The sequence below is a fragment of the Ooceraea biroi genome, chromosome 14 (genome assembly GCF_003672135.1).
Source record: "Ooceraea biroi isolate clonal line C1 chromosome 14, Obir_v5.4, whole genome shotgun sequence".
In the NCBI taxonomy this organism is placed as follows: Eukaryota; Metazoa; Arthropoda; class Insecta; order Hymenoptera; family Formicidae; genus Ooceraea; species Ooceraea biroi.
In genome coordinates this window covers 2,245,856-2,271,072 of record NC_039519.1, presented here as the reverse complement: position 1 = coordinate 2,271,072, position 25,217 = coordinate 2,245,856, and the positions used below count along the sequence as shown (strand labels likewise).

The 25,217-nt window shown below is 38.3% G+C and overlaps 5 protein-coding genes across 12 annotated transcripts in view; 2 read left to right on the top strand and 3 right to left on the bottom strand.

Annotated features, from left to right (window-relative positions):
• The window catches only part of LOC109610640 (phosphatidylglycerophosphatase and protein-tyrosine phosphatase 1), a 41,200-nt gene extending 40,798 nt beyond the window's left edge, over positions 1-402 (top strand). For all 4 annotated transcript variants that reach the window (XM_011351673.2, XM_026975028.1, XM_020034040.2 and 1 more), the window contains one exon: positions 9-402. In XM_011351673.2, the coding sequence (XP_011349975.1) occupies positions 9-140 (132 nt within the window). In that variant the 3' untranslated portion in view covers positions 141-402. The remainder of the gene's footprint in view (positions 1-8) is intronic.
• Positions 327-4,766, bottom strand: LOC105286617 (alanine--tRNA ligase, mitochondrial). Its single transcript, XM_011351669.3, is given in 13 exon segments — positions 327-626; positions 725-908; positions 986-1,342; positions 1,431-1,826; positions 1,973-2,246; positions 2,343-2,671; positions 2,766-2,938; positions 3,017-3,161; positions 3,277-3,558; positions 3,711-4,051; positions 4,138-4,311; positions 4,407-4,498; positions 4,501-4,766. Coding segments are annotated over 13 exon segments (3,117 nt in total). The 5' UTR covers positions 4,634-4,766; the 3' UTR covers positions 327-389.
• A 115-nt stretch (positions 4,767-4,881) lies between these two features.
• Positions 4,882-6,728, bottom strand: LOC105286627 (alpha- and gamma-adaptin-binding protein p34). The gene is made up of 6 exons (XM_011351686.3): positions 6,373-6,728; positions 6,088-6,275; positions 5,893-6,010; positions 5,659-5,808; positions 5,457-5,567; positions 4,882-5,393 (listed from the first exon to the last, which is right to left on the bottom strand). Exons 1-6 carry the CDS (start codon positions 6,434-6,436, stop codon positions 5,221-5,223), a joined length of 804 nt encoding a protein of 267 aa, XP_011349988.2. The 5' UTR covers positions 6,437-6,728; the 3' UTR covers positions 4,882-5,220.
• A 742-nt stretch (positions 6,729-7,470) lies between these two features.
• On the top strand, positions 7,471-12,599 carry LOC105286628 (neprilysin). Its single transcript, XM_026975104.1, has 18 exons — positions 7,471-7,573; positions 7,709-7,851; positions 7,946-8,107; positions 8,206-8,289; positions 8,403-8,617; positions 8,939-9,712; positions 9,795-9,884; positions 10,001-10,145; positions 10,228-10,327; positions 10,578-10,665; positions 10,743-10,919; positions 10,999-11,090; positions 11,267-11,325; positions 11,444-11,495; positions 11,643-11,710; positions 11,844-11,977; positions 12,064-12,231; positions 12,308-12,599. Exons 1-18 carry the CDS (start codon positions 7,554-7,556, stop codon positions 12,485-12,487), a joined length of 2,751 nt encoding a protein of 916 aa, XP_026830905.1. The 5' UTR covers positions 7,471-7,553; the 3' UTR covers positions 12,488-12,599.
• A 1,282-nt stretch (positions 12,600-13,881) lies between these two features.
• On the bottom strand, positions 13,882-24,762 carry LOC105286629 (organic cation transporter protein). Of its 5 annotated transcripts, none has more exons than XM_026975107.1 (10): positions 24,342-24,762; positions 17,174-17,708; positions 16,638-16,878; positions 16,192-16,450; positions 15,887-16,055; positions 15,563-15,796; positions 15,244-15,458; positions 14,877-15,058; positions 14,587-14,723; positions 13,882-14,497 (listed from the first exon to the last, which is right to left on the bottom strand). In XM_026975107.1, exons 2-10 carry the CDS (start codon positions 17,314-17,316, stop codon positions 14,380-14,382), a joined length of 1,698 nt encoding a protein of 565 aa, XP_026830908.1. In that variant the 5' UTR covers positions 17,317-17,708; positions 24,342-24,762; the 3' UTR covers positions 13,882-14,379. The 5 variants fall into 5 exon arrangements, with proteins under 5 accessions (XP_026830908.1, XP_026830907.1, XP_026830906.1 ...); XM_026975106.1 differs by lacking the exon at positions 24,342-24,762 and adding an exon at positions 23,041-23,181; XM_026975105.1 differs by lacking the exon at positions 24,342-24,762 and adding an exon at positions 22,662-23,024.
• Between the last annotated feature and the right edge of the window lie 455 nt (positions 24,763-25,217).

The following is a 25,217-nucleotide window of genomic DNA, read 5'->3' as shown; positions in this document are numbered from 1 at the left end:
TCTGCTAGAAAAATAGTTGTACGCCCGAGGAAGCGGTAAATTACATACGAATAAAAAGGCCACACATACTACTCCATACGGCACAATGGTCCGCACTGAGGCAGTTTTACATGAAACATGTAGTATCTCAATATATATAAAACTAATTAGTTTATATATATATCATTCGTTGCCTAATTTATGTAAACGGAAACAACATATAGACATATACATATAAATGTCGTGCACATTGCGTGATACGTTAATGTGATACGATATTCTACCTGGGCATAGCAAAAAAACTAAAGAGTAAAAAGTCAAATAATAAAAAATAAAGTACAATGTAAAACGCAAATATAAATTTATTGTAGCTGTATTTCTAATCTAAAGTTTGTAACAAATATACTCTTTTACTGATTGTTACTATCAGTGTACTCAATCTTTCTCACATGTATGGATGCAAATTTCATAGCTTCCATACGTGCTTTTTCCATATACGTCTGAAGAGAATCCTCTGATATCGGTGTAGATTTCATGCTCGCGACCAACGTGGGTTTGAATCCCTTGATAGGACCTTGCTTCGCATCAAAAATTTGCAGAATGGTATCCATCCAGATTTGTGCATTGAATGCATTCGAGACCATTTCCTAGACACGACGACAATTATTTTCCATTCCAATAATAATTACCGATTGTAATATATATATATCAAAGTATACATTCTAAGCGTGTGAGATCCTCCTACCTGCGGTACGGAACATCTTGCTCTCGCAAATCCGTTATTGTACGACAAAACTAATATTGGTATTCCAGAAAAGAAGGATACAACTTCATGTAGCGACAAGTACGCCGGATTCTTGTTCAAACAGTGTACGATAAAACCGGATGACGGATCAGTGGCACTGGTAATCTCGCAAATCACAGAATCTCTGTAAGATACCGTTATTAATTAACCGTAATTAATTTTAAGCAGACTATTCGCGCGGACATGCAAGACACTACGTACTTTTCAATTTCTTTCTCTCGCAACCATGCTGCTTTACTCAAACTTTCCAGACGCGTCAAACATTTTTCTTTGATCAAGTAAGGTAATAATGACGCTTGTGGATTTTCGTCATCGAGTACGCGTTTCATACGATTTATTTCTGCGTCTAGTTGATACGTAAACGTGCCACTCTGTATTTTTTCTTCCAGTTCCACAATATTGCGCCATATTTTCTCACCGGCTTGCCTCATACGTAGAGCTTTCTGGCCGACTGCAGCTTTAACCGTTTGCCTTGTCGCTCCTTTTGAGGTGTATGTTAAAAAGCAGAAATGTTGCAGCACACCTGTGTTATGTACGTGCGTACCACAACATGATTCCCTAAATATACACATTTGACACATTATTTATTAAATCAAATTTAGGTAGCTCTCTCATTAATCCATCCTCAAAGTACGAACTGACTAACTTTGCTTTTAAATTATCAGCGGCGATTTCTACGATTCTGATGCCCGTGTAGGGATATATTTCTCCAGGAATCAATGTAACGTCATCCTGCTTTAACAGCTCGAGCGAATTTAATGTTTTTACCGTTACTGCAGCACGTGATTGTATGATGTCGTTAATGTGGTCTTCCATTACTCTCATTTGTTTTGACGCGAGTTGTTCGCCAAACGAGTTGAACTGAAATTTTAAGCTATCCGTGTCGACCGTACAGCCACGTTGATAAACCACTTGCATAACTTGTTTTAAGGCTGCGTTCAATAAATGCGCTGCGGTATGATGTTTCATAGCGCCAGTACGACTCTGCGATTCTATTTCAACTAGACAATCATCTCCCATTTGTAAATACGGTCCTGATGTCCTACTTAAAATTTACAAATTCATTATTGCATATATGCGTGCGCGGAATATTTAATTATTTATAATAACGAAAATTGCGATATACTTGAAACCGAGTTTTTCTGCGCAATTATCGAAATAACGTAGGCAAAGGTAAAAAGTACTTACGATGATTGTATTTCGGCAAAGCGTCCAAAATGAATTACGTAGTCATTTATTTTTTTGACATTTTCTATATTGAAAAGCAAGTTTTTGATACGAATGCTTCCTTTATCTGAAACTTGACCACCTTCTAATGAATAACATATAGTTTTATCCAGTATAATGCCAATTTCATCCGCATTATTTAATATCTTGTCAACATTTATAATTGTCCCGTTACTAACGTTATCAGTTAACGTTTTCGTAACGTCCGAGTAATTTTTACTTGCGATTATTTGCCCTAAAACGTACATTACTATTTATTTAGTTTGCTCAGAATATAATTGATATGTTCATGAGATTTATTCCATACGTGAATACCATACAATGGTATTACCATTGATGATGATGCCAATCAGTTTACTATCAAGCGTTGGAAATTTATAGTCATTTCCATCATACGTGTAATTGTACTTGAAAGAATCATCTGTCTTTGGTACGTAATTTTCTTCAAGTAATCTCAGAGATTCCTTAGTAAGTTCGGCGCTGTGTTTGTCCAAGCCGATCCTTGATTGATATTTACGATTGTCAAGTTCTTTTTCAAAGTCAGCTTCATCAAAATACAGTAATTCAATTTGTGCCAGTTCCGCTATAGTTTCTGGATTAAGGCCATACGTATCATACAACTTGAATGCAACAGCCCCGGGTAACACGTTAGTTTTACGTCTGCAAAATGATTATGATCATTAAATATATTAATGTATAAAGAGACAAATTTCGATCTCTCAGATAGGTTCTCTCATAAATATAAGTGTCTTACAATTCTTTCAACATAGATTGTAGATCTTTATAGCCATCGAGCAGACCAGGCGACATCCAATCAGTAATCGATGCTAATTCCGGCCGAGTTTCGACCATTTTCTTCCACATCTTGCCAGAGGTATTTCGTAATCTCTTGAACAGATTTTCCTCATAATCTATTATCCTTTGTACCTGATACGTTACATATATTATTATTGAGAAGTACATATAAAATGTATTTTTGATGAGAATAAAATTCTAGTTTTTTACCTGTTTCAGATTACTGTGCAATTCCGGATAAACTACACCCAAGCTGTCAGCTACACGGCCGGTAAGCTCAGCGACTATACCAGTCTTTCTGAATATCTTTTCTTCGATGTTCATGGCATTTCGTAATATTCTCCGTAATTTTGGTCTGGGAAAAGCAAAACATCTTTTTATTAATATTATTTGTGGTACAACATTACGTGTACATATATAAAACGCAATATGATATTTATATACATATTAAAAACTTTTAGATACTATACTGTTGCTCAGGTAACACGTGATCAGTCAATGCTACGGTAATCATTCTCGCGTGGTCCGCTAGAATTCTATAACCATAGTCAAGTTTTCCAGTATCATCGTTGCCAAATGTTCTCTTATATTCTGGTGCATTTGTATGCTTTCGTATCGCCTCGAATAACGGCTGGAAAAGATCTGTGTCGTAATTTGATATTTTCCCCTGCAGTAAGGTGACTAATCGTTCAAGTCCCATGCCTGTATCAACATGATGTTTTGGTAAAGGTACTATACATCCATTCGCAAGCCTAACATAAAATAGTACAATATTGAATAAACTAGGCAATCGTTGAACGATGCAATTAATAAGCTTCACACGAGGCAAAAAAACCACTAATGTACCACTGTGTGATTTAAGAGAGTGAAATGGTTGTATCGATAAGAGTCAATAATAGCTTACCTTTCATACTGAATAAAAACTATGTTCCACAGTTCCATCAGATCGGCGTATCCTTTATTCACTCGTGCAGCCTGGTTAGTAGATCGTTTCATATAGTCCACGTGTATCTCCGTGCAAGGTCCACAAGGGCCTGACACACCCATTTCCCAGAAATTATCTCGCATACCAAATGGCAGAATTTGATACTCTGGAAGACCCAGCCTCAGCCAAACGTCCTTACACTCTAGATCCGGCTCTAAGCCCAATTCTTTGTTACCACCAAAATATGTTACATAAAGACATTCCTTGGGTATGTTGTATACATTTGTTAAAAGGTTCCAAGCATATGAACAAGCATCTTCCTACAACAGGTTAATTATATAAATATCCTAAACGAAGTAAACAAGTAAACAATAAATATCCTTGTTGTATGCTAGTCTCGCTGTACCTTCAAATAATCCCCAAAGGACCAGTTGCCGAGCATCTCGAAGAACGTATGATGATGAGTGTCGGTACCAACGACGCTTAGATCGTTATGTTTCCCACCAACTCGGATGCACTTTTGCGAATTTGCCACTTTTGTCGCAGGTGGTTCGTAATAATTCAAGAAAATTCCTTTAAACTAAAAATATAAACAAGAATATAGTGTTGTGGGAAACATGAGAACTGTCTTGCGACAGAGTGAATTGTTCTCTTTATTCTCATTCGAGAACATACTTGATTCATGCCAGCGTTGATAAAAGCGAGCGACTGATCAGTAATCGGAGAGACGGGACTAGAACGAATGAAACTGTGTTTTAAATCCTTTATAAATAATCTAAAAATTCGCTCCTAATCAGGTTAGCGGGTTTGTCGTTTGTAAACTGACTGTACGAGCGAATCAATTTTGAAACGATCATTCTTTCCTTTACGGGATTGATTATCGTCCATGGAGAGTACATCATTCGAATAATTTGAATAGTCGGCTTTCACAAAGTGACGAGCACGAGTTCACAAGGTTCACAGTTCACATCAGTCCACATACCACATGTTGTAATGTGTGCACTGCGCGCCATTCAGCGCCATTGAACATGAGATCGTGATTACAGCATAGACTGTGTAGTATGTATACAGCCGCTGTCAGTACTGTTCATGTTGAACATTAAATCTGATTTTATAAAGTTATTATTGTATAATATTTAAGCAACAATCATTTTATTTTTCTCATACGTTATTTTATTGGGGAGAAATCACAATGCTACATAATTTAATGTTTATTTATGCATAATTATGAGATTATGTTTACACGAATCTTCCATGACTACACAAATACCTATTTTAATGATACATCTGAGATTGTTACACATAGTACACAGTACAATTAAACTATATGAGACATCTCCTAAAATGTTTTCCTTTCCATCATATTTTTCTAACAGAGATGCATCCTTTTCTTGCTTATGATTTATTGCATCTTATTATTTTTAGAGAGTGCATTTCAAAGAATTATATAATATACAATTATTATAAATGATACGCTCTTATCTTAAATTTAATCATCAATCTCCAGGTGATCACCGCCTATGGCTTTCCAAAAGGCAGTGACCACTTGCTCCGCCACTCTGCGTCTTGCGTTTGTCGGCAGAGATGCCGCGTGTTCCTTCATGGCCATCAATTGACCAAACAGTTCCCCAAAATCTGCATTTTCGTCACCCATGATGCCATCTAAAGATATATATCACATGTATCATAATTTATTTATTTTTCGCAGCTATAATAAGTACCGACCAAGCATGTGTTGCATCTGCAGCCGCTCGGCAGGATCGCGCGTTAGTCGAATATTTTCAAATTGTTCTTCAATTTCATCTAGTTTTGATGTCTCTTCCGTGCCTGGTTTGTCTGCAACGAAACGCTACGATTTTCATCTATGCAGAAAAATACGTTACACTCGCGCTTTTAATTTAATAAGAAGACAAGTTTGACGGGCAACCTTTGAGTACTATATTGGGCCATATGTGAGCATGTAAAGCTTCTACGATCCGTTCGATGCCGTATTTGTTACCCTCTGTGTCAGACTCCGAGTCTCCCGTTTGTTGCAATTCAACTAGCTCAAATTTGTTACATAGACACCAATTCACCACTGCAACATATAAAATGATACACATTGTTTGAGTTACGATCCATGTTTATGTAGGATAATCAATGTTTCCTATTACGATTATACATTTCTCTCGCACAAGATATTCGTCAGATATTGCGCCGCAGCAAAATAATAGTATTTCGGCGGTTGTTAATGCAGGTAATATGGATGCCAAATGTTTTAGCTCTCGATCAACGCTCTCCTGTAGAAATGAAACACCGTGAAAACATTTACCAAGTTATTCGTTAAATTCCTGGTTTTGGCAATTATGTGTCTTACTGGGTCATCTGGGGTGTCTAGGTCATGGTAGACGATCAGTGCGTTGACTCCTTCCACTGGGAGATTGTTGGGTACGCACAGGTCTACGGTGCGTATCAAAACCTGTGACGTGTAATATTTGTTGTCGATATCCCACAGGTAATCCACGACAACGCTGTCTGTCTGAGGTGAACGTTTCGCACCTATGCCTAACACGTGCGAGACAATAATGTCATCAATTATGCTAATTTAAACTGTAAAATCCGAGCCAATAATTTGACAAAAGATGCAAACGCTTCGACTCACTTTCAGCGATCTCCCCAGACTTTCCCTTCTTTGTGCTGATGACCAATATTTGTGGTAAATCCATTATTTCAGATTATTAAGATGTACTCGAGAATCGTTGATTAATACGCGAGAACAGAAACTTTAATCATGTCAATGATATACAACTCCAAGATAGGCTAGGTTATGTTTCCTGTAGGATGCGCTCCCCCCTCCCCATGCATGCTGCGTAATGTCTAACGTGTAGTGTGTATCAGTACAGCATACATGTACAGTATCACACGCGATACTGATAACTGATATACGAGAGAACTAGTCAATATAAAAATATCGTCTGAAACAGACACTGGAATCAGACCCAGCAAACATTTTGGTTGTGGGCTATTGCCAAATGAGAAACAAATGTCAGTGGAACTATAATGCCAAAGCCAGAGCCTACTGTGTCCTCAGTTGGTCTCCAATGTCAACCAAATCTGACGAATATATTCCACAGTCAAATTGACGACAACATTAGAGCAGATCTGACAATAGAACGGTGAAAATGTTGCATATTGACGGAAGTGTGCTAACAGAATTGCAATAACAAAGTATGTTTTCCATTTGCGACCTTCCGGCAAACATAATTTGTTGCCATATTTGCAATTGCAGAAAATGTTATAGGGGGACTTATATATATATATATATATGTCTATTTCTTTTCTTATCCTGACTTGCCTTTTAAAATTGAATTATATATAGGGAGATATTACGCAATTTCATTTCTCTCTCTCGTGCTTTCGAACAATTATAATTAAACCGTCTCTATTTCAGTGTCATTATATCAACAGATACGAGATAATCACCGAGAGAGTGGATATCCCACAAATGGGATTAAATATGAAAAATCTCACTGACCATAGTAGAAATTGTAACGTACTGTTTGTAATCGGCGTTATATCCAATGTAATAAATCCAATGTAATAAAAATGCAATTTAGCAAAAGAATATTCATTTTTATCGCAGCGTTCACGCGCGATAATCAACAGGATGCATCTTCGACCTTCGTCACTATCAATCTTCTGTGATTATATGTATCATGTATCAACGTTCCAAGGTATTTCCGCCCAAATAGCATAATATATAAAGGACCAAGTGACAAATGTCATTACAATGGTAAATAGTTAGTGGTAAATAATATATCGGGCTCAGATATTTCTGCGAATATGTGGCGTTTTATTATACTGTAAGTATATTAAACAAATCGCGCGCATTATTATAATCTCAAATTGGTTGCCAACATCATTACGAACATGCAATGATACATGCAAAACCAAGTGTTTAAAAAATCATAAATCGTAATATCAATTTATATTAACAGTGCATTCCTAGTGGTGAATGTTACACCATCGATAATTCCTCACTATCCCGTTAATCTGATGCGGTTGTTCGGCTCAAACGAGTTAAACAATGCCAAAAGAGAAACACAGGAAGTATGCCAAAGCCGGCAGTGCAAAAGAATTGGTATATAGCAAACGGTCAATGTACACAAGCAGTATACTAGATCAAACGTTTCAATTGCTTATTATCGTCATCCTTTTTTTATTTACTTTCCCAGCTAATACGATTCTTAAGAGTATGAATAAATCTGTGAATCCGTGCGATGATTTTTATGAATATGCGTGTGGAGAATTTTCGAAACATTTTCCCCTTCCATTTGGATTGTCCAATTGGAATTTATGGAATATTCTCAACTCCAGAGTCAACGCTATAATGCAACGTATGTATCTCGTGTTTGTTACGTTATCACTTATCACGAATAAGATTTAAATACAAATTTCCATATATTTTAATGTTGCAATATTATATATATCGCAGGTATTCTAAATGCTGAAATTAAGGACAGCGATATTTTGGCAGTAAAGATCGCAAAAAAATGGTACAAGTCTTGCACCAATACGGGTAAGTATACGCCTCTGGTATACGCATAGGTGATCAGAGTGAGATAAACGGGGAATCAGATAAACAGAATTTTTGTGCACAATTTTTTCATAATAAGACGTTAATGCTTTCAGATGCGATGGATAAACGAGGGCTCGAACCCTTGATTACCACTTTATCGGATATGGGCGGCTGGCCGATGATAATGGAACCAGATGAATGGAATGAACAAGAATACAATTGGCAAAAAGTGGACGATGAGTATATGCGTTTAACGGGAGAAAATACTTTCCATAAAGTAAAGGTGGTACCAATAAAGGACGCAAGCGGAACTAAAATGGGTGTCAATGTATCTATTCTAACATGCTTTATATAAAGACTTAATGTTGTTAACTTGTTAAAGAACATACTTGCAACGGACAGTTTTATCAATTTATACTTTTTTACTTCTGTTGTACGTTCACATTTATACGTTTTACATTTTTCTTGTCGATTTCGCATTATTCTTTTAAACTTTTAATCATGTTTTTTCGACTATATGCAGCATAATGCAATAAATTTGAGTTAAAGACATACACATACACATATTTCTTCATTGCCAGTGCATTTAAATTGACTTTTATTTATTTTTACGTCAACTCGTACTGTACGCTATTCTATCTTCATGCAGATCCAAGTGCCAGATCTACCTCCACGTGCATCGGCACTGTTGCCTAAAAACTCTAATAATATTGATGACGACGACGAGGACGATGACGATGACGACGACGACGACGACGACGACGACGACGACGACGACAACGACGTCGACGACGATGATAATGACGACGACGACGACGATGAGGACGACGACGACGATTACGACGACGACGACGATTACGACGACGACGACGATAATGATGATGATGATGATAGCAATGATGATACGGGAGAAGAGGACAATAAGAACATCAAAAGAAAAGTTAACAGAAAACACTCGACCAGCAAAATTAGTCACAAGAGAAATAAAATATCGAGACATAACAAAAAGAGAAAGAATGAAATTAAAATCCTTACAAAGCATGATAATCATAAGACGAAAAGACACAGAGTAAAAAAGCAGATAATAACGAAAAAAGGTGGTAAACGCATTCAGCGTTCTACTCATCACGAAAAGTTCCACAAGCGAGACAGCAAGAAAAATCACAAAGAAACAAAGGAACAAAAACCAAAGACAAAGAGAATTTTGAAGACTGATGAAACGCACACTACGACAAAATCGCGAGTTACCGCGAGTACCACTGAAGAAACGAATGTCGAAGAGGAGACATTGCGACAATATGTTAATTATATTTCAAAAGTAGCTCATGCTCTAGCTGAGGAAAGAGGTATTGCAATTCCGCAAGAGCAGCTCGACAAAGATATTGATGATATGGTCCAATTTCAAATAAAATTAACTCAACGAGTGAGTCAACGATATTGTTACGTTACTTTATCGGAATATGATATGGAAGGTTCTCATTTCTCATATAATGACATTTTTCCAGATTGCTCAAGTGTCTGATGACTTGGGTGAAATAACACTTAATAATCTTCAAAAAGAATACGATGAGTTAAATAAAACTGTTAACGGCCAGGTAATTTATTTTATGACTAGTACAATTGAATTTCTGTAATAAGTTTCTTTTTCGTATTCTCGCAAATAAAATGTGTGGTCATGATTAATTTTGCGATGCGGTATGACATTACACAGATTAATTGGATAGATAAAATCACGGCATTGTTCCATGAGGCCAGCGTATCCAGCGTGCATGATAATATTACTCTATTTATATCAGCATCAGATTACTTTGACGATCTTGCCCCTTTGCTGGACGAAACGTCAACTCGAACTATTGGTGAATTTAAATAATTTTTACAGTAATAATAAATAACAATCTGTACACTAACACATGTGTTTATATAGAATATGTTTTATAGTAAATTATATACACTGGCGATTTATAAACAGAGTAATAATGGCAACTACGGATGAAATGAGGAAAATATACAACGTTTGGGATGACTCTAAAAAGTACAGGTTTGATAAACTTTGATATCAGTAATGTTTTCTTGGACTAGACATTTCTTTGCTAGTAATGCTTGATACGGTACGCCTATCTCTTTTTATAGTTAGAACGTAATTGAATAGCTAGTTTTTGGATTATTTCCTTATTTATTTATATATTTATGACGTAGATGCGGTAAAAATACGCATAAAATACTAATATTATTTATTTAACATGTACACATATCGTTAATTGTTACGATGCACTTGAATCAAATTGTAGATCGTCTGTATGCAAGAAAAAGGAATTGATTAACATTTTAGCATACGAATACATAAAAGCAAATTTCTCTGAGGAAACTCTGATCACTGTAAGCATTTTATAATAAATATTAATTATAATCGTATCGTAAGAATTTCCATTTTAAATCATTTATCTTCATTTTAGGCATCGGATATGCTAGACGATATACAAAAGGAAGTCGAATACCAAATTAAAGAATCAGATTGGATGGATGATGATACTAAAGCTTTTGTTTTAGCGAAATTGGTGCATATGAAAAAAGTAATTGGATATTCGGATTGGTATAGAAATGCGACAATAGTGAACCATTATTTTCGAGAAGTAAGTCTTGTCGAAAACATTTTAGCTTTGTTGTTTGTAGCAGCTGTTTTATGTGTCCAATTATTCTATTTCATTAAAGCTGCATGTTGGCAAGTCGTATTATGAAAATCAACTCAACTACGACAGATTCGCTAAATGGAAGGAACTCCGAAAGATAATGGCGGATCCTGAGTGAGATGATATCTTAATATATTTCTTTAATTGTCTACTCTGGTCCCGATATTACAATTATATTATGATTATTATGACATAACTTATAATTATTAACATACCTATAGACATTGCATAGCTTTTTATCTTGTGTGTAACTTGACGATTTCTTTTTTACAATATATTTTGCATTGTAGATTAACGATAGACCCAACTGAACTAAATGGCTTTTTCATGCCTTGGAAGAATGGTTTAGGTAGGAAATACGTTCCTTTTCTTAATGTAACAACATATAACGTTGATTGCATGTTATAAATATTACAATAGTAATAAATCTCGTTAATTAAATTTTCACAAGTTCTTTTTTATCACAGCTATTTCAGCGGCAGATTTCCAGAGCCCATTTTTTGATTACAATCGACCAGCGTAAGTAAATATTATAATTATCAAGTCGGGGTAAGATTCAAGTATCATAGTCAAATAAATATTATAATAATTCTAAAACTCGAATTCTAATACCAACTCTGATCCAGAAATATTAAATCTTAAGATTTTATTGTTTATTTAATACAGATTTGTGAATTTTGGTTTTATTGGGTTTGTGATGGCTCATGAAGTAAATCATGGATTCGACGATACAGGTATATCATAAATAATAATATCACTAGAAGCAACTTTATTTATAAAAATCTTTTACTTATTTTAAATAAATTATTTTCAATAGAGATATATTTTATGTGAAACAAAGAGGAACAAAACAACACTTATTTTCAGGACATTTGTACGATAAGAGTGGGAAAAGCGTTGAATGGTTATCCGCAATGGCCAAAGCGTATGAAAAAAGAGAAGAGTGTTTTGTGAATCAGTTTAATCATTATCCTGTCGACAAGGCAAATACAACGATAAAAGTATGTTATACAATATTCTATTGGGGGATTCTATATTAAAATTGATTATTGATATAAAATTAATGAGATACAATTGATAATTGCAGAACTACGGTAATCAAACAATAAGTGACAATATCGCGGATACAATGGGATTACAGGCAGTGTTTCGAGCTTATCGAAGAAGAGAAAGGGAGTGTGGTAAAACGGATGCTGCATTGCCGGGTCTGGAAGAATTTACCAACGATCAAATTTTCTTCTTATCTTTTGCCAATGTAAATGTTTACCTCAATTAATTATAACAATTGTACACAGAGCCTTGATTATATGAAAATGTAATAACATTTGTAGTTATGGTGTGAAGCCGTTGATCCAGATACAGTCGTCGAGTCGGCCATGGATGACGAACACAGTACAGGACGGTTAAGAATAATAGGGTCCGTTTCAAACTCGGACGATTTCGCCAAAGCTTACAATTGTCCAGTGGGTAGTCCGATGAATCCCAAAAAGAAATGCAATATCTGGAAGTGATTCATAAAACTAAACCAAGCATTCGTAAATTATATATATTATGTTATATATCTTACAAGAAATGTCTATGCAAATATATCTTGATTAATAAAATAAAGCATACGCGAAGGAATTTATTCTTTTGTATTTTAAGAAATGTGAATTCGTTCGTATTCTGCGGCGGATTTTCAAATTATACTGTCAAATTATATTAGCAGATTTTGTGTTATTTCTGCTGGCAGTGTTCACATATTCGGATAAAACAAATCCTATTGCCATCAAAATTTGTAGCAAATACATCGGCAAAATCTGTTTTTAGTAGACTTGTCTATCTGGGAATACATTTATTATATTTATCCAAGATAAAACTATAAACAAATTTACAAATACATTCAAATCTCATGTAAGTATTAATAAAATTATTCCTACTTACCATTTACTTATTACAAGTTTGCTATTATAAAATTCCATTATTGTGAATATAAATATTTATTACTTTATATATCTAAAAGATATCTGATAATATGTATATCATTTATTTTTGTGAAAGGAAAAGTAAAACTAACTGTTAGGACATTCATACAATAGAAGAATGATAAGTTGTTATCTGCAACTTTGGCCGAGTGTTTTGTGAATCAATTTAATAATTTAATAAAAATATATTTTATTACCTGATCTGCATTTAAATCATCATTTTTCACACGTGTCTTGCGAAATCGTTTAATCAGATATCTACAAAAATTATAAGAATTATATTGCACTCAAACGATACGTGACAATATCACGGACTGCAATGGAATTACATGCCATATTTGGAGCTTATCGTACATGGGAAAAGAAGCACGGGAAATCGGAAGCTGTATTACCTGACTTGAAAGAATTTTCTAAGGATCAACTCTTCTTGGCTGTTGCTAACGTAAGTGTTAGGTAAGCCTATGTAGGCGTCGCAGCGTCGATTGTATGAAAATGCTGCGATATTTGCAGTTGTGGTGTGAAGCAATCACAAGCCAGACAGTCTCGTTAGATATCAGGAGGCACACTCGTAGCATAGGACGGTCAAAAATAATGGAATCTTTTTCAAACTTTTAAAAGGACTTTGCCGAAACTTGCAACTGTTTCCGGTCGACAGTGCGATGAATTCCAAAAAGAAATGCAATATTTGCAAGTAACTTGTAAGAATATCATGAAGCAGTGACTCATTATTTTCATAAAAATTACTTATCTAATTATATCAACGAATAAAGATGTATATCGTGCAATGAAACTTGGTAATATTTGCGTTACGGCTTCTTTCATTTGATGATAAGTTTGTGAAAGATCTTATTATTGGTAATCCTCTTTCAACACGAGTTGTGTTACTCACAAACAACATTTAGACAGTTATAAATGGATCTAGGGAGATGAACGTAGAAACGTGCTAGCAAAAGTTTTTTATATTGATAAACTGCAATATTTAATTTATAATTCATAGTCCTTATGAGACATACTCGATGGCTTAAACGGTGATATGTTCGTTGGCAGAAAATCCTTATACGTCCTATAAGCTAGTTGTCGATAACATTGACAACGTAAACAGTAAATGCTACAATTGTATCTGCTTTCAAAGTATTTGAGAACTTTGAGAATGTATACATTTCTTTTACGATTGAAATGAAACTTTGATATTTCTGTATATTTTGGCATCCAATTCATCACAACTAGGATACAAAGGATCGTTTGTTCCTAATGCATATACGCAAATAAAAATTGGTCAGATATTAAAAGTTCGGACGAAATCCGATGAGCATTGCATCTAATTCGATTCCCCGTAGCAGGCGTCTGTGCCGCACGTGGCAGGCATTTAAAATACGATCAAACGGGAATCAAATATATACTTTGAGTGTAATACCGACACTGATCTTCGTAAATTAATGTCATCCATTCTGTTTCTCGTATACGCCGTTCTCCTGCGGCTTCAATGGTTTTATTATTTCTATCTCGTTCAGTTGATCGGCATCCAATTGTTGTTTCTTCTTCTTCTTCTTTGGTTTCCTGAAAAAAGGTTTTCCAAGGATGTTGCTTTATTACGTTCTATTCGGTTGAACATGGTTGTTAACGGCATATCAAGTGATGAGACTTACTTTCCAAAGAGCTCGCCGTCTTGAATCGATTCAGGAAGTTTCTTGTTCAATGTTTCTGGGAGAAGGAGGGACATTAATCCGCCTAACAACGCGCAGAATCCGAAAATGACAAGTGGCAATGGCATCCATATTTCCGACTGAAACCGAAATTAATCGCATAACAATTCGATGGATTCTCGATTAACTTGTCTAAACGCGTTAAAAACATTTAATTAAGAACGTCCACTTTCTTTCTATTTTTTTATTAAAAAGAATACATCGCAAGCGCTATACGACACGAGTTAACGTACCAGATGATTGACATATGGTGCGATGACTCCTCCGATTCGAGCAAAGGTAGAGCTCGCGCCCAGGCCGACATTCCGAATGACAGTTGGAAATTGCTCAGCAGTGAACACATAAATTGCACCGTACGAGGATGTGATGGCAAGTTTTCCTATCATTGCCAAGCAGACGATTAACCACGGCATATCTGAAAGAATAAATTCTCTTGTCAATTGCAGCGACAGTTGGACGATACTGCAACATTACAGAGCAGATGATTATCGATTAATGTGTATGCATCCGATATTGCAAAATAAAACGATTGCGTGAAAGGTTATGAACATTGCGTCGTGTCAATTAAAAAAGAGCGTACGTATTATAACGCGAGCTCACCAGTTGGGACAAATAACGTGGCGAGCAACGCTAATCCGGACAGCATCATGCAGCCGCAAAGAATGATTTTCCTGCCCCATCGGTTCAGAGTGAAGATTAGGAACGTGTACGCTGGCACTTCCACTACGCCGGATATTACGAAATTAACATAATCGTTGCCGCCGAGATTGGACGCATGCCAAGACAATCCGTAATACGTGCCGCTATTGACGAGCCTGTGCGAATGGGAAAAAATCGCGATACTTTGTGCAAAACTATTAAGCATCAATGACAGAAAGTGAAAAAAAAAAAGAAAATAATATAAACGAAGCAGCAGTACCAATTGAAGAACAAGAGAATACTCTTCCGCCTCAGATTTGGATAACGGAAGAGATCGAAGAGCGAGGGTTTCCTCGAGTCGGGAGTGCTATCCCCGCTGTTGTTATTGAGAAGCGTGTCCAGCGCTTCACTGGGCATCTCCACGCCATTCTCCAGAGAAGCACGTTGCAGCAAATCTTTCGCTTCCTGGTGGCGACCTTTCGTCAGGAGCCACCGGGCGGACTCGGGGATAAACCTGTCGAGAATGGTATCCTGTGAGTCACAACGGCAGCTGGAACTTGATCTTGTTCTCTTATTTGGGGAATACGTCTAATACTCATCGTACCACCAGTAAAGTAGAAACGCGACGCTCGGCATCGTGATGGCTATTTGCAGCATTCTCCAGTCGGTGATGAAATACGCGAAACCAGCAGTAAGTATGTATCCAGTAGTGAAAAACAATTGGCAGCCAACTCCGGCTACTAATCGCTTCTTCGGTCCAACCATCTCCAAAGCTAAAGGGCATACATATTATATTGATGTATATTAGCTGATATATCTATATCGAAACTACTGCCGGAAAAATGTGGTTCGATGCCTCGCTGTTACGATAGAAGAAAAGCTAGTCCAACTATAATGGAATGCAGTTACCTATAACGTAGGCTACTAAGAACACCCCACTGGTGGTTGAGCCGACAATTAGCCTGAAGATTACGTAGGAAATAAACTCGGGCGCAACAGCGACTAGTATACCGCCGACCAGCTGTATGACTAAAGACAGGAAGAAAATTGGTCTACGGCCATATTTATCGGACAAACCGCCGAATATCATCGAGCCAAGCATGACTCCTACCATGAACAACGCGTCCCCCGTCGCTCTCAGCCATGCCTTGTCACAGACCAAGTCCCACTGCGGAACAAACCACAATCATTAACGTCCGTCGCAATTATTTTCTTTATGTTAATCTTTCCGTTTTCATCTCACTGTTTGAGAAATCTGCATTCGAATAACAATTAATTGTCACGGAACAGATATGAAACTTGTGTGTGGAAACTTTATTTTACGAAGGGGACATGAGGGGCAAATTATTTTGTACCTCGGAAGTGGTTGTACTCTTGTACACGCTTCTGTCGTACACATATTGCTCGCAACGGTTGATCCCTCCGCCTCCGGTTCCATCCCCAACGATCGTATCGTTCACGCCGCCGATAATCACATCACGACGCAGACATTGGGACCATCCGTCAAGTTCGGCATCCCACGGGTAGCTCGCGTTTAAAACGTCTTGGCTCAGGCGGAATGTCGCATTCTCCGCGTACTCGTGCGGCAGTAAGCACCTGAAACGAAAGAATTTCCTTATTCATATATTTATTTCGTTTCATCCCGACGCGTCGTGCGATTATCATATTTATATTACAGTTTACTGACACATAGCGGAGCCTTTAACATATTTTAACAATATCTAACTTTATTCAGGCGTCACTTTGTTTTTGAAACGTGAAAATATTCCATTATAAAAAAATGTTATATACATGTTACATGACTTTTCTTTTCTTTCCTTCAATTACTTAGTGTTTAGTATATTTGTCGTTATCTCCTAGAGACATTCTCTTGGGATCATTGAAATCGTACCTCGAGTCCATTTTGGCACCGAGGAACACACCGGCCAGCTTATGAAAAGCGCACGATATCGCCGGAAGACAGAGTAAAAGATAGATTCTGCGTTGGTAACGACCAAACTCGCCCATCCGAAGGATAACATCGTCGTACGCCATTTCTTCCAGAGTATCTTCCACAGTACGTTTTCACGTTTACGATGAGCTTCTTGATTGTTTCTATTAGCACTTTTACGAGGAAAGTATGCCTTAATCGACTCTCGCAATTGGTGCGCGATGGATAACTTTGTCTGCAATGGACGATTGCTCTAACAGTCTTTTATCAATTCGAACATTGTCGATCACGAAGACTCTATCATTGTCAGGCTCGGAAATTTCTTCGGAAAATAAAGTGTGACCACGGCACAATTCGCGAAGGCACCTTTTGCACGCTTTTCGAGTGAAGGATACTCCTAATTTTGTAACAACATTCGATTCAGTGGAAGTTTGTATGCGTTAAGTTTCTGAATGCTCTCGACTTTTAAATCGGTTTCTTCACAGAAGCGTGATAACTGAAAAAGAATGTATATAGAATGTATAATTATTTCATTACTTTTTCATTCATTTTGTCAGTATTAGATATATTAGAGTGTACTTGTTCTATGTTTTACTTTGTTAATTGTAAAGATGTATGTACACCCACAGAAAAGATTTCTGGACTTAATGCTATTACTCTTTAATCTATCATAAAATAAGATCGCTATAGCGACAATCATATTTATTATTGAAAAGAAAAATATTTTAATCTTGAATAGAAAATTCGAAAATCTAGATTAAAATAATCTTGGTGCTATATCTCATTAATTTTCTCAGAAGGATTTAAATAAAAATTTGTAGCGATTTCAAAATATTCTTGATTTAAGAATATTGTAAGATCTAAAAGACATCTTATTCTATTATTGTAAGAGAATTTGTAGAATCTGCACAAAACGGCCAATATTTATGTGTTATGTACATATACTTACTTGAGAAATAAGATTCGAGATAAGACATTTCCATATCTTTTAATATTTCTTGTAGAGTATTGCACTTATTCATTGTAAATAACAGAAACACAGAAACACTTTCCCGATTGCAACACATAAATATTGGCCGTTTTATCGGAATAAAGGACGCAGGAGCGCCGAGCCGACGAGCGACTGTGAGAAAATGATGCGTCGACATCGACAAAGCCTACTATAAAGTGGCGCTAATATCAAATTATTCTACATACGAGAATATATAAGCATAAATTTGTATATGTTACTCTTGTCTGAAGACAGTAAGACAATCTTATTTAATTCGAGAGAGAAGAATAGAAATTACTGATTTAAATAAAAAATTGTTTTATTTATATATTTTTTATACTTGTAATACGATTAAATTAGTCAAGAATATTTTTCGTCTCGTTATCAGAAATCCTTTCTGAGGGTGTACTACTACGTCCAGTATGTAGCAATGGAATGCAAAAGAAAAAGTAGAAAGAAAGAAGTTTGACAAGTCGTCAAATTTAATATCGAACCCAACCAAGCGTTACGTTTGTGCGTAGCGCTTTCAACTTATGCAATACATGATGCATGGGATCCATACAGATTGAATTAGATTGAAAAACGAACGAATGACGATCGATAGAATCAAATTGTCTTTGCGTCAAAAGTCAAAAGAAAGGGCTAACGAATAATACGAGGGAGTTATTAACTGGTTGGTATTTGCTAAATGTTGGTTCCTGCTAAATGATATCATAATTAATGATCGAAATATGTGTTTCCGGTTAGCGAATACTGTTTTATCACGTGCGTGTGAATAGCATGCTATTATATATTCTCTTCAATTTACACGACGAATTTTCTAAATTCGCGAAAGACGTTTAACTTTCTTGTAACGTACGTTACACCACGCACGTTACACGTGACGGTATCGCACGGGTTATGCATACAAAATTATCTAACTATCGCATGCTTAGTTTGTACTTGTATTTATATATTACACTAATCACAAGACACAAAAGCGAAGCACCGTGCTGACAGTAACGACGATCGACGTAGACTACAACAGACGATATTGCTGAACGAGTTGTTTCTTCAAATGTACACGAAACGCAAAGAAATCGAACACGACCCTACACGCATCAAGGACGGGCTGAAACTAGCAAGCACATGCTTCAACCGGCGCTCGCACAGCGTGCTCCGTGGGCCGTGTGTCGGTGTGTTGCTCATGTGGCTGACGGTACGATGTGCGATTCGGTTCAATTCGACTCGACTCGACTCGGCTCGACGCGAGTTCGTTTCAGCACGACTCGATGACGATCTCGTGCTTGAGGATTATTTCTTTTTCATTTCGGATGTGCAGATGCAGATCTGTACGGTTGAGAGATTTCAAAATCAAATGAATGTAGGTTGATGTGTGTCGTTAAAAACGATGCAACAACAGCAGGATTCCGACAACTTGCAAATAAGAGATGGAGATTCGAATATATTGTACTTTTCAGATTATAAAATATGACAGATATATTATATTATTATTATACTAGGGAAAAGCCTGTCTACGCCAGGCGTTATCATTGTTGAAATTAAAGATTTCAAGAATTTTCTCATTGGGGGTGAACCCCTATCACCGTGCGAAATTTGGTGTTTCTAGCATGTCGGGAAGTACCCGATCAATTCAATGACAGACAGAATAGGGATTTTATACGTATAGATATTGCTCGAATCGCGATTTTGAGAATTTGAAGCGCGCGAATCGCTTGACGCTTTTCATGTTCCGTCTCGCGCGTGTTTCTCCACGTTTGTTGAAACACGTAATAAATGTAAATCATTTATCAGCCGAGTCAAGTTATTCGAGTCATTCTTCGGAATTTTGATCGCACGGGACACTCGCCTCGCGTTTCGCGCATGATCCGTGACGAGGGATCTGTTTTGGAGATGCGAGATAAGACGTATCGTAACTTGTAGGCCGGCAATGAGATATGTCACGCTCCGTTTAACGGCATTTAATTTTTACATGTCGCTCATTTGCTCGTTCGTCCTTCGGGTTCGCGTACACTGCGTTGTTTATTGCAGGGGTATTATCTGCATAGTGTCGTCGTCGTTGTTGTCATCGTCCTCGTCGACGTCATCGGTATCGCATTTTTGCGACACGTTCTTTGATCTTTGCAGAATCTGCGATAATCTACATTAACTGCTGAGTTATGAACTGCGTCAACGAAAATAGATGGTAACGTAAATGGCCAAAGCAGTAATCCGACTCTGTTTCAGAACACGAAGAGACAAATTAGTGGATTGTGCTCGTTTTTGGATTGGACGAAATTGTATGTACCTATGTATTTCCGTTTAATGAAAATTTCGCACGCGCGGGTGGCGGGTGGCGATCCCGTTTGATTTTTCAATAAGTAGTAGAGTGAGTAAATGTGAATTTATTTATCATTGATTGATACGTATAAAGAATGTAAAAGTCGGCGCACATGTTGGTTCATGCCGGTCCAGACGTTGGCACTGTGTTACCGCCGCGTCGCCGTCGCGGAGGCCGACGTCGTCGGCCGAGAAGGCGGCCCGAGAAGGAACCCGAAGGCTATTTATAGTAGGGAGCGGCTTCTAGTTCCCACCGCGTGAAAAATCGCAACTGGTTTCTTGCGAGTGCGAATGGAAGGAAGGAAGAAAGAAGGGAAGAATGAACGCACGAGTTTCAGCGATACTTTGTGCGCCTGATTCTTTCTGCACGTACAGTTGACAGATTGAAGGCTCGACCGAATCATGTCGCAAAATCTGGAGAAGCCAAAAAATTAAAATTCAATCAAGACTCTCGAAAGAACTTTTCAGATGAAGATATCGACATTGATCTACTTAGAAATCAATGAGCAGCTATTTATTTCGAGATTTATAAGACCTGAAAATCTCGTAGATCCTGCCAAAGCAACGCAACGATTGAATATTCGCGTGCACGTATTCGTGGCAAACGAGCGATTAAAAGCATGGTCAGCCTGGAAGAACTGAATCTCAAGATTTCGATGAAATGCACGTGTATGTAATAGAATACGCACGGGCTGGACGCTTAAAAATGTGAAAAAGGTTGCTGTCCTTGCAAGGGCGTCACGCTTCACCTCGCCTCGCCCCGCCCCACCACCACGTCTCGTTTCGCCCTATTGGCCAGACAGCCACACGGGCCACACAGCCTTTGCGACTGTAAGAAAAGTATTCGCCCTAACCAGACTACTTTCAGGGTTTCACTAATCGTCAAATTGAATGCGACCGAATGCCGAAATTTCGGAATTTAGGAATGTGTTTTTAGTTAGAGGAAAAATGGACACGTATACCGTTCATGTTGTAATTATTCTGTCAATCTCTTCTGTCTTAATCTAAAGAAAGAAAGCCAATCTGATAATTGTGTTGCAAGTTAGCATTTAGAGAATCCGAAAGCTATTTGTAGAAAATGTTAAACGATAACGGAGAGAAGGTAGAAATGCATCATGTCTCTTATGTCCCAATATTGATTTTGTCGTTATCGAGTTACTAAGAATTTCGTTAATGATTGTCTCTAGGCAAGATTTCATGCGCATACTTGGAAACTGGTTTCCCCCCTTAAGGTTATTGTGAAGGCATCGCTAATTTGCAAACAAACGATGCATTCCACCGCGTCGCGGCGCGGCGCGGCGCGGCGCGGCGCGACACGGTGTGACACGGACATTACTGCGTGAAAACGCGATTCTTATATAAGAAATAAAACTGTATAATGGGGGTTTAAGGTCAGAAAATATCACACACACTCCTCTCTCCCTAGTACTGTCAATATTACGTTGTATGTGTACTCTGTCACGTTTTTGCTGCGGCAACGTTTGTAAAAGGCTTGCGCTAAGCGTTTTCTTATTACTCTCCTATAAACAACGAGTTTCGTCATTCATCAGATTCCGTCATTTGGTATTCCAAGGAATTTCAAGTCTACAGATGCATCAATATTCGCGTGTTTTCAAGAAAAACTAACGCTCGAAAATTTGATTTCCATATCTCACTTTTATGAAGGTGAGCAAGCTGTTGCGATACCCGCCAACGAGGAATTAACATTCCACTGTAACGTGGGTCGGGAATTTTTCAAACGGCAAATGTCGAAAGTGTAAATGCGCGCGGGCATCCTACGACAGTTCATTCACGAGTATTCGAGTCATCGAATTGCATCTATTATACTTGAATTTGCGATCGTCCTACTATTTGCGTAATAGAAAAAGATTGAGAGCGAAAGCGATGTACGATAACGATATACCGTCCAATGTATAATATAATAAAGTGAAATATTTCAATCGTTTAATCGATCAATGAGTATCATTGAGAAAGATGAAGACACTCGAAACGTAATCTTTCGGCAATTGAGCAGTTTAAAGAGTCATCCGGCAAACGGCATTTACGGTCGCGACTCGCCTGACTCGTGTCGGACGCACGCAACGACCCACATTAATGGGAAAAATAATGACGGGGCGATGGCAACGATGATGTAATTACCAGTTCTCGGCGTGCACTATTCCTATCGGTCGGCACGAGGGAGTCTAGCGAGTGGCGCGATTTTCATTGACGCGGGGGAGGAGGAGATCGTTGCAAGTTGCGACGCGTTCGCGAAAGCCGAACCGGCGGCGCGCGATACCACGCCGGTTACGGCCGGCCGCCGCGGTCGTTCTCGGCTCTCGTTCGCGGCACTGTCGATCGATAATAACCTTCGTCGAAGGGAAAGGCACGATATGCGGTGCAACCGTGCAACGGTACGCGCGCACACACTCACACGCACACTCGACACACCACGCTCGAACCGACCCACACGTTGTTTGCTCGCTCGCTTTCTCTGCCATCCAGAATGAATTATTCGCATGCAGGCATGCGGCGTTACCGATGCATGTGCACGCGGACACGTGTACTATGCGCGCCGCAACCCTCGTGGCAGCTTAGCTCCGACACGCCAAGACACGCCGACGAGACCGACGTTGAAGCGAAAGCGCCGGAAGAGCTACCGAGAGAGGGGTGGATTCGACGCCGGCGCCGGCGCCGAAGCTGCAGCCTCGCGTGCTCGCCACCGGGTGGCGAGAATCATCGATAACCGGCGTTTTCTCCACATGATCATCCCTCTCAACGATGCATCTTTTCGACTAACCGACCATGTATGGCTCGACTCTTCCGGGCGAAATTTCGATTTCACAGTCATAACGCGCATGCATAACCGAGCGATAACCGTTGCTCGTTGCGCAATTTTCATCATTTCAGCGGAAAATGAAAAAAAAGTTGCTGTCGTTCGCTACTTATCGCGCGACTTTACTTGTATCCGTCCAATTCCGCGATACGTCCATTTGCCTTATCTATTTGCGCGACTTTTTTCCGATTATGCATTATATATACATGTCGTTTATTATTAGTTTGCAGTGTAGTTCGTAGTTAGTTTGTAAGACGAAAACACTTTGGAAATATTTTCCAAACATCTCCAAAGGTTTATTTTCATTGAATGCTATATTGATCTATATCGTGACACTCGTTATCAACTACGCAACATATACACAATGATACGTGTCTTTCGATGCAAAGATCACGTGAATGAATCGTCAAAGACCATGTCTTTGATCAAATGGGCTGATTTAATTCTCTCGTTGGTAGACTCGGTATATAAATGACTCGTCATACACGTATATGTATATTCCCACTATACAGATGGACGAAGAATTGATCGGAAGAATAGAAGAATTCTTATTACACACTGTGCATTTAAAAATATCACAGTGAGACACAGTCACCAGACTGTTAACGGAAACTGTGCTGAATGCTTTCTTCAGTCGTATTCAATTTATCAAGTACTACATAGTCACGGAGATCCTTGGAATCGAAATGCCAAGAAATAACGTATACGACAGACAACGGAGGGTAATCGCAATTGAAGAGATTAACCAACAGGGAAACAAAAATAAAAATAAAGGAAACATGATAGGTTTTGTCGAGAGTGATTCTACGATACGATCGGCTCCGAAAGAGGTTAATTTACGGATTGATCGATGCACAAGTGTGTACAAGAATGGTCAACTACGCAATTTATTTACAAGCGCGATTGTCCGTAATTTGCCATTGCGGTGACGCGAGTGCACATGCACAAGGGCACGGTCATCCGAATCTCGAGGTGATCGATGATCTCGTTTTCATTAGCGATACCTTGCTTCTTCTCGTGCTCCGTCGTGTTCCGTGTCGTACCGTCGCTCGAAATTCCAGACGAATTGCGTGCAATTTCAAAATTAAACAGACGTATGTACACCAATGTCGCGCACCGCGTGTAAAGATTACGTTAAAATGTACCACGCGTACGTACTCATTTGAAAACTCAGCGTCTAATGGCGGGCATACCGTTATCGCGTTCGGCTTAATACTTGAAGAGATCCGTGTCGCCGCGTCGCGGAGCGCGATTTTATCAAAGCGGATTCTGCCCGATTCCCAACGAGATATCCGTAACCCGATCGATACTTTTCGTTAAACACGACGAAAGCTATCATCGTAACGCGGAATAAGGAGAGAGAGACACCGAAAGCCAAAAGAGTCTCGAGTTATTATATCGAAAAATAACGCTCGCAAAAAGCTCCGCGCGTACAATTCACGAAAACGATCGCAACTGTCGTGCACGGTGACACGCGAAGCTTCGTAAGCTTTGTAATTTTCTATCTCGCGCACGTATGTACATTATACGTACGTATGCGTGCATGTGCATACACGCGGGTGGAATATCCATCAAGGACGCGTGCTCCACTCTTAATACAATTCGTGCTTCAATGCAGTCAAAAGATTGCACGCAACCTCCAACTTCTTTCCATCGTAAATCACTCATTTTTCTCGAAAAAGCAGGAAAACTTGATATTTTATAATGTTATCAATTTAAGAGCGCGTATGACCGATTTTAATACGCGTAGAAAAGTCGAAAAACAGATTGCGGTTTTCGAAATTTCCTTCTCCGATAAATTATACCCGACGATCTTTTCCGTGCACGAGTGCAAATGCTAATTTGTACAATCTATCTCGCGAGTCTCAGCTTGCTCGGTT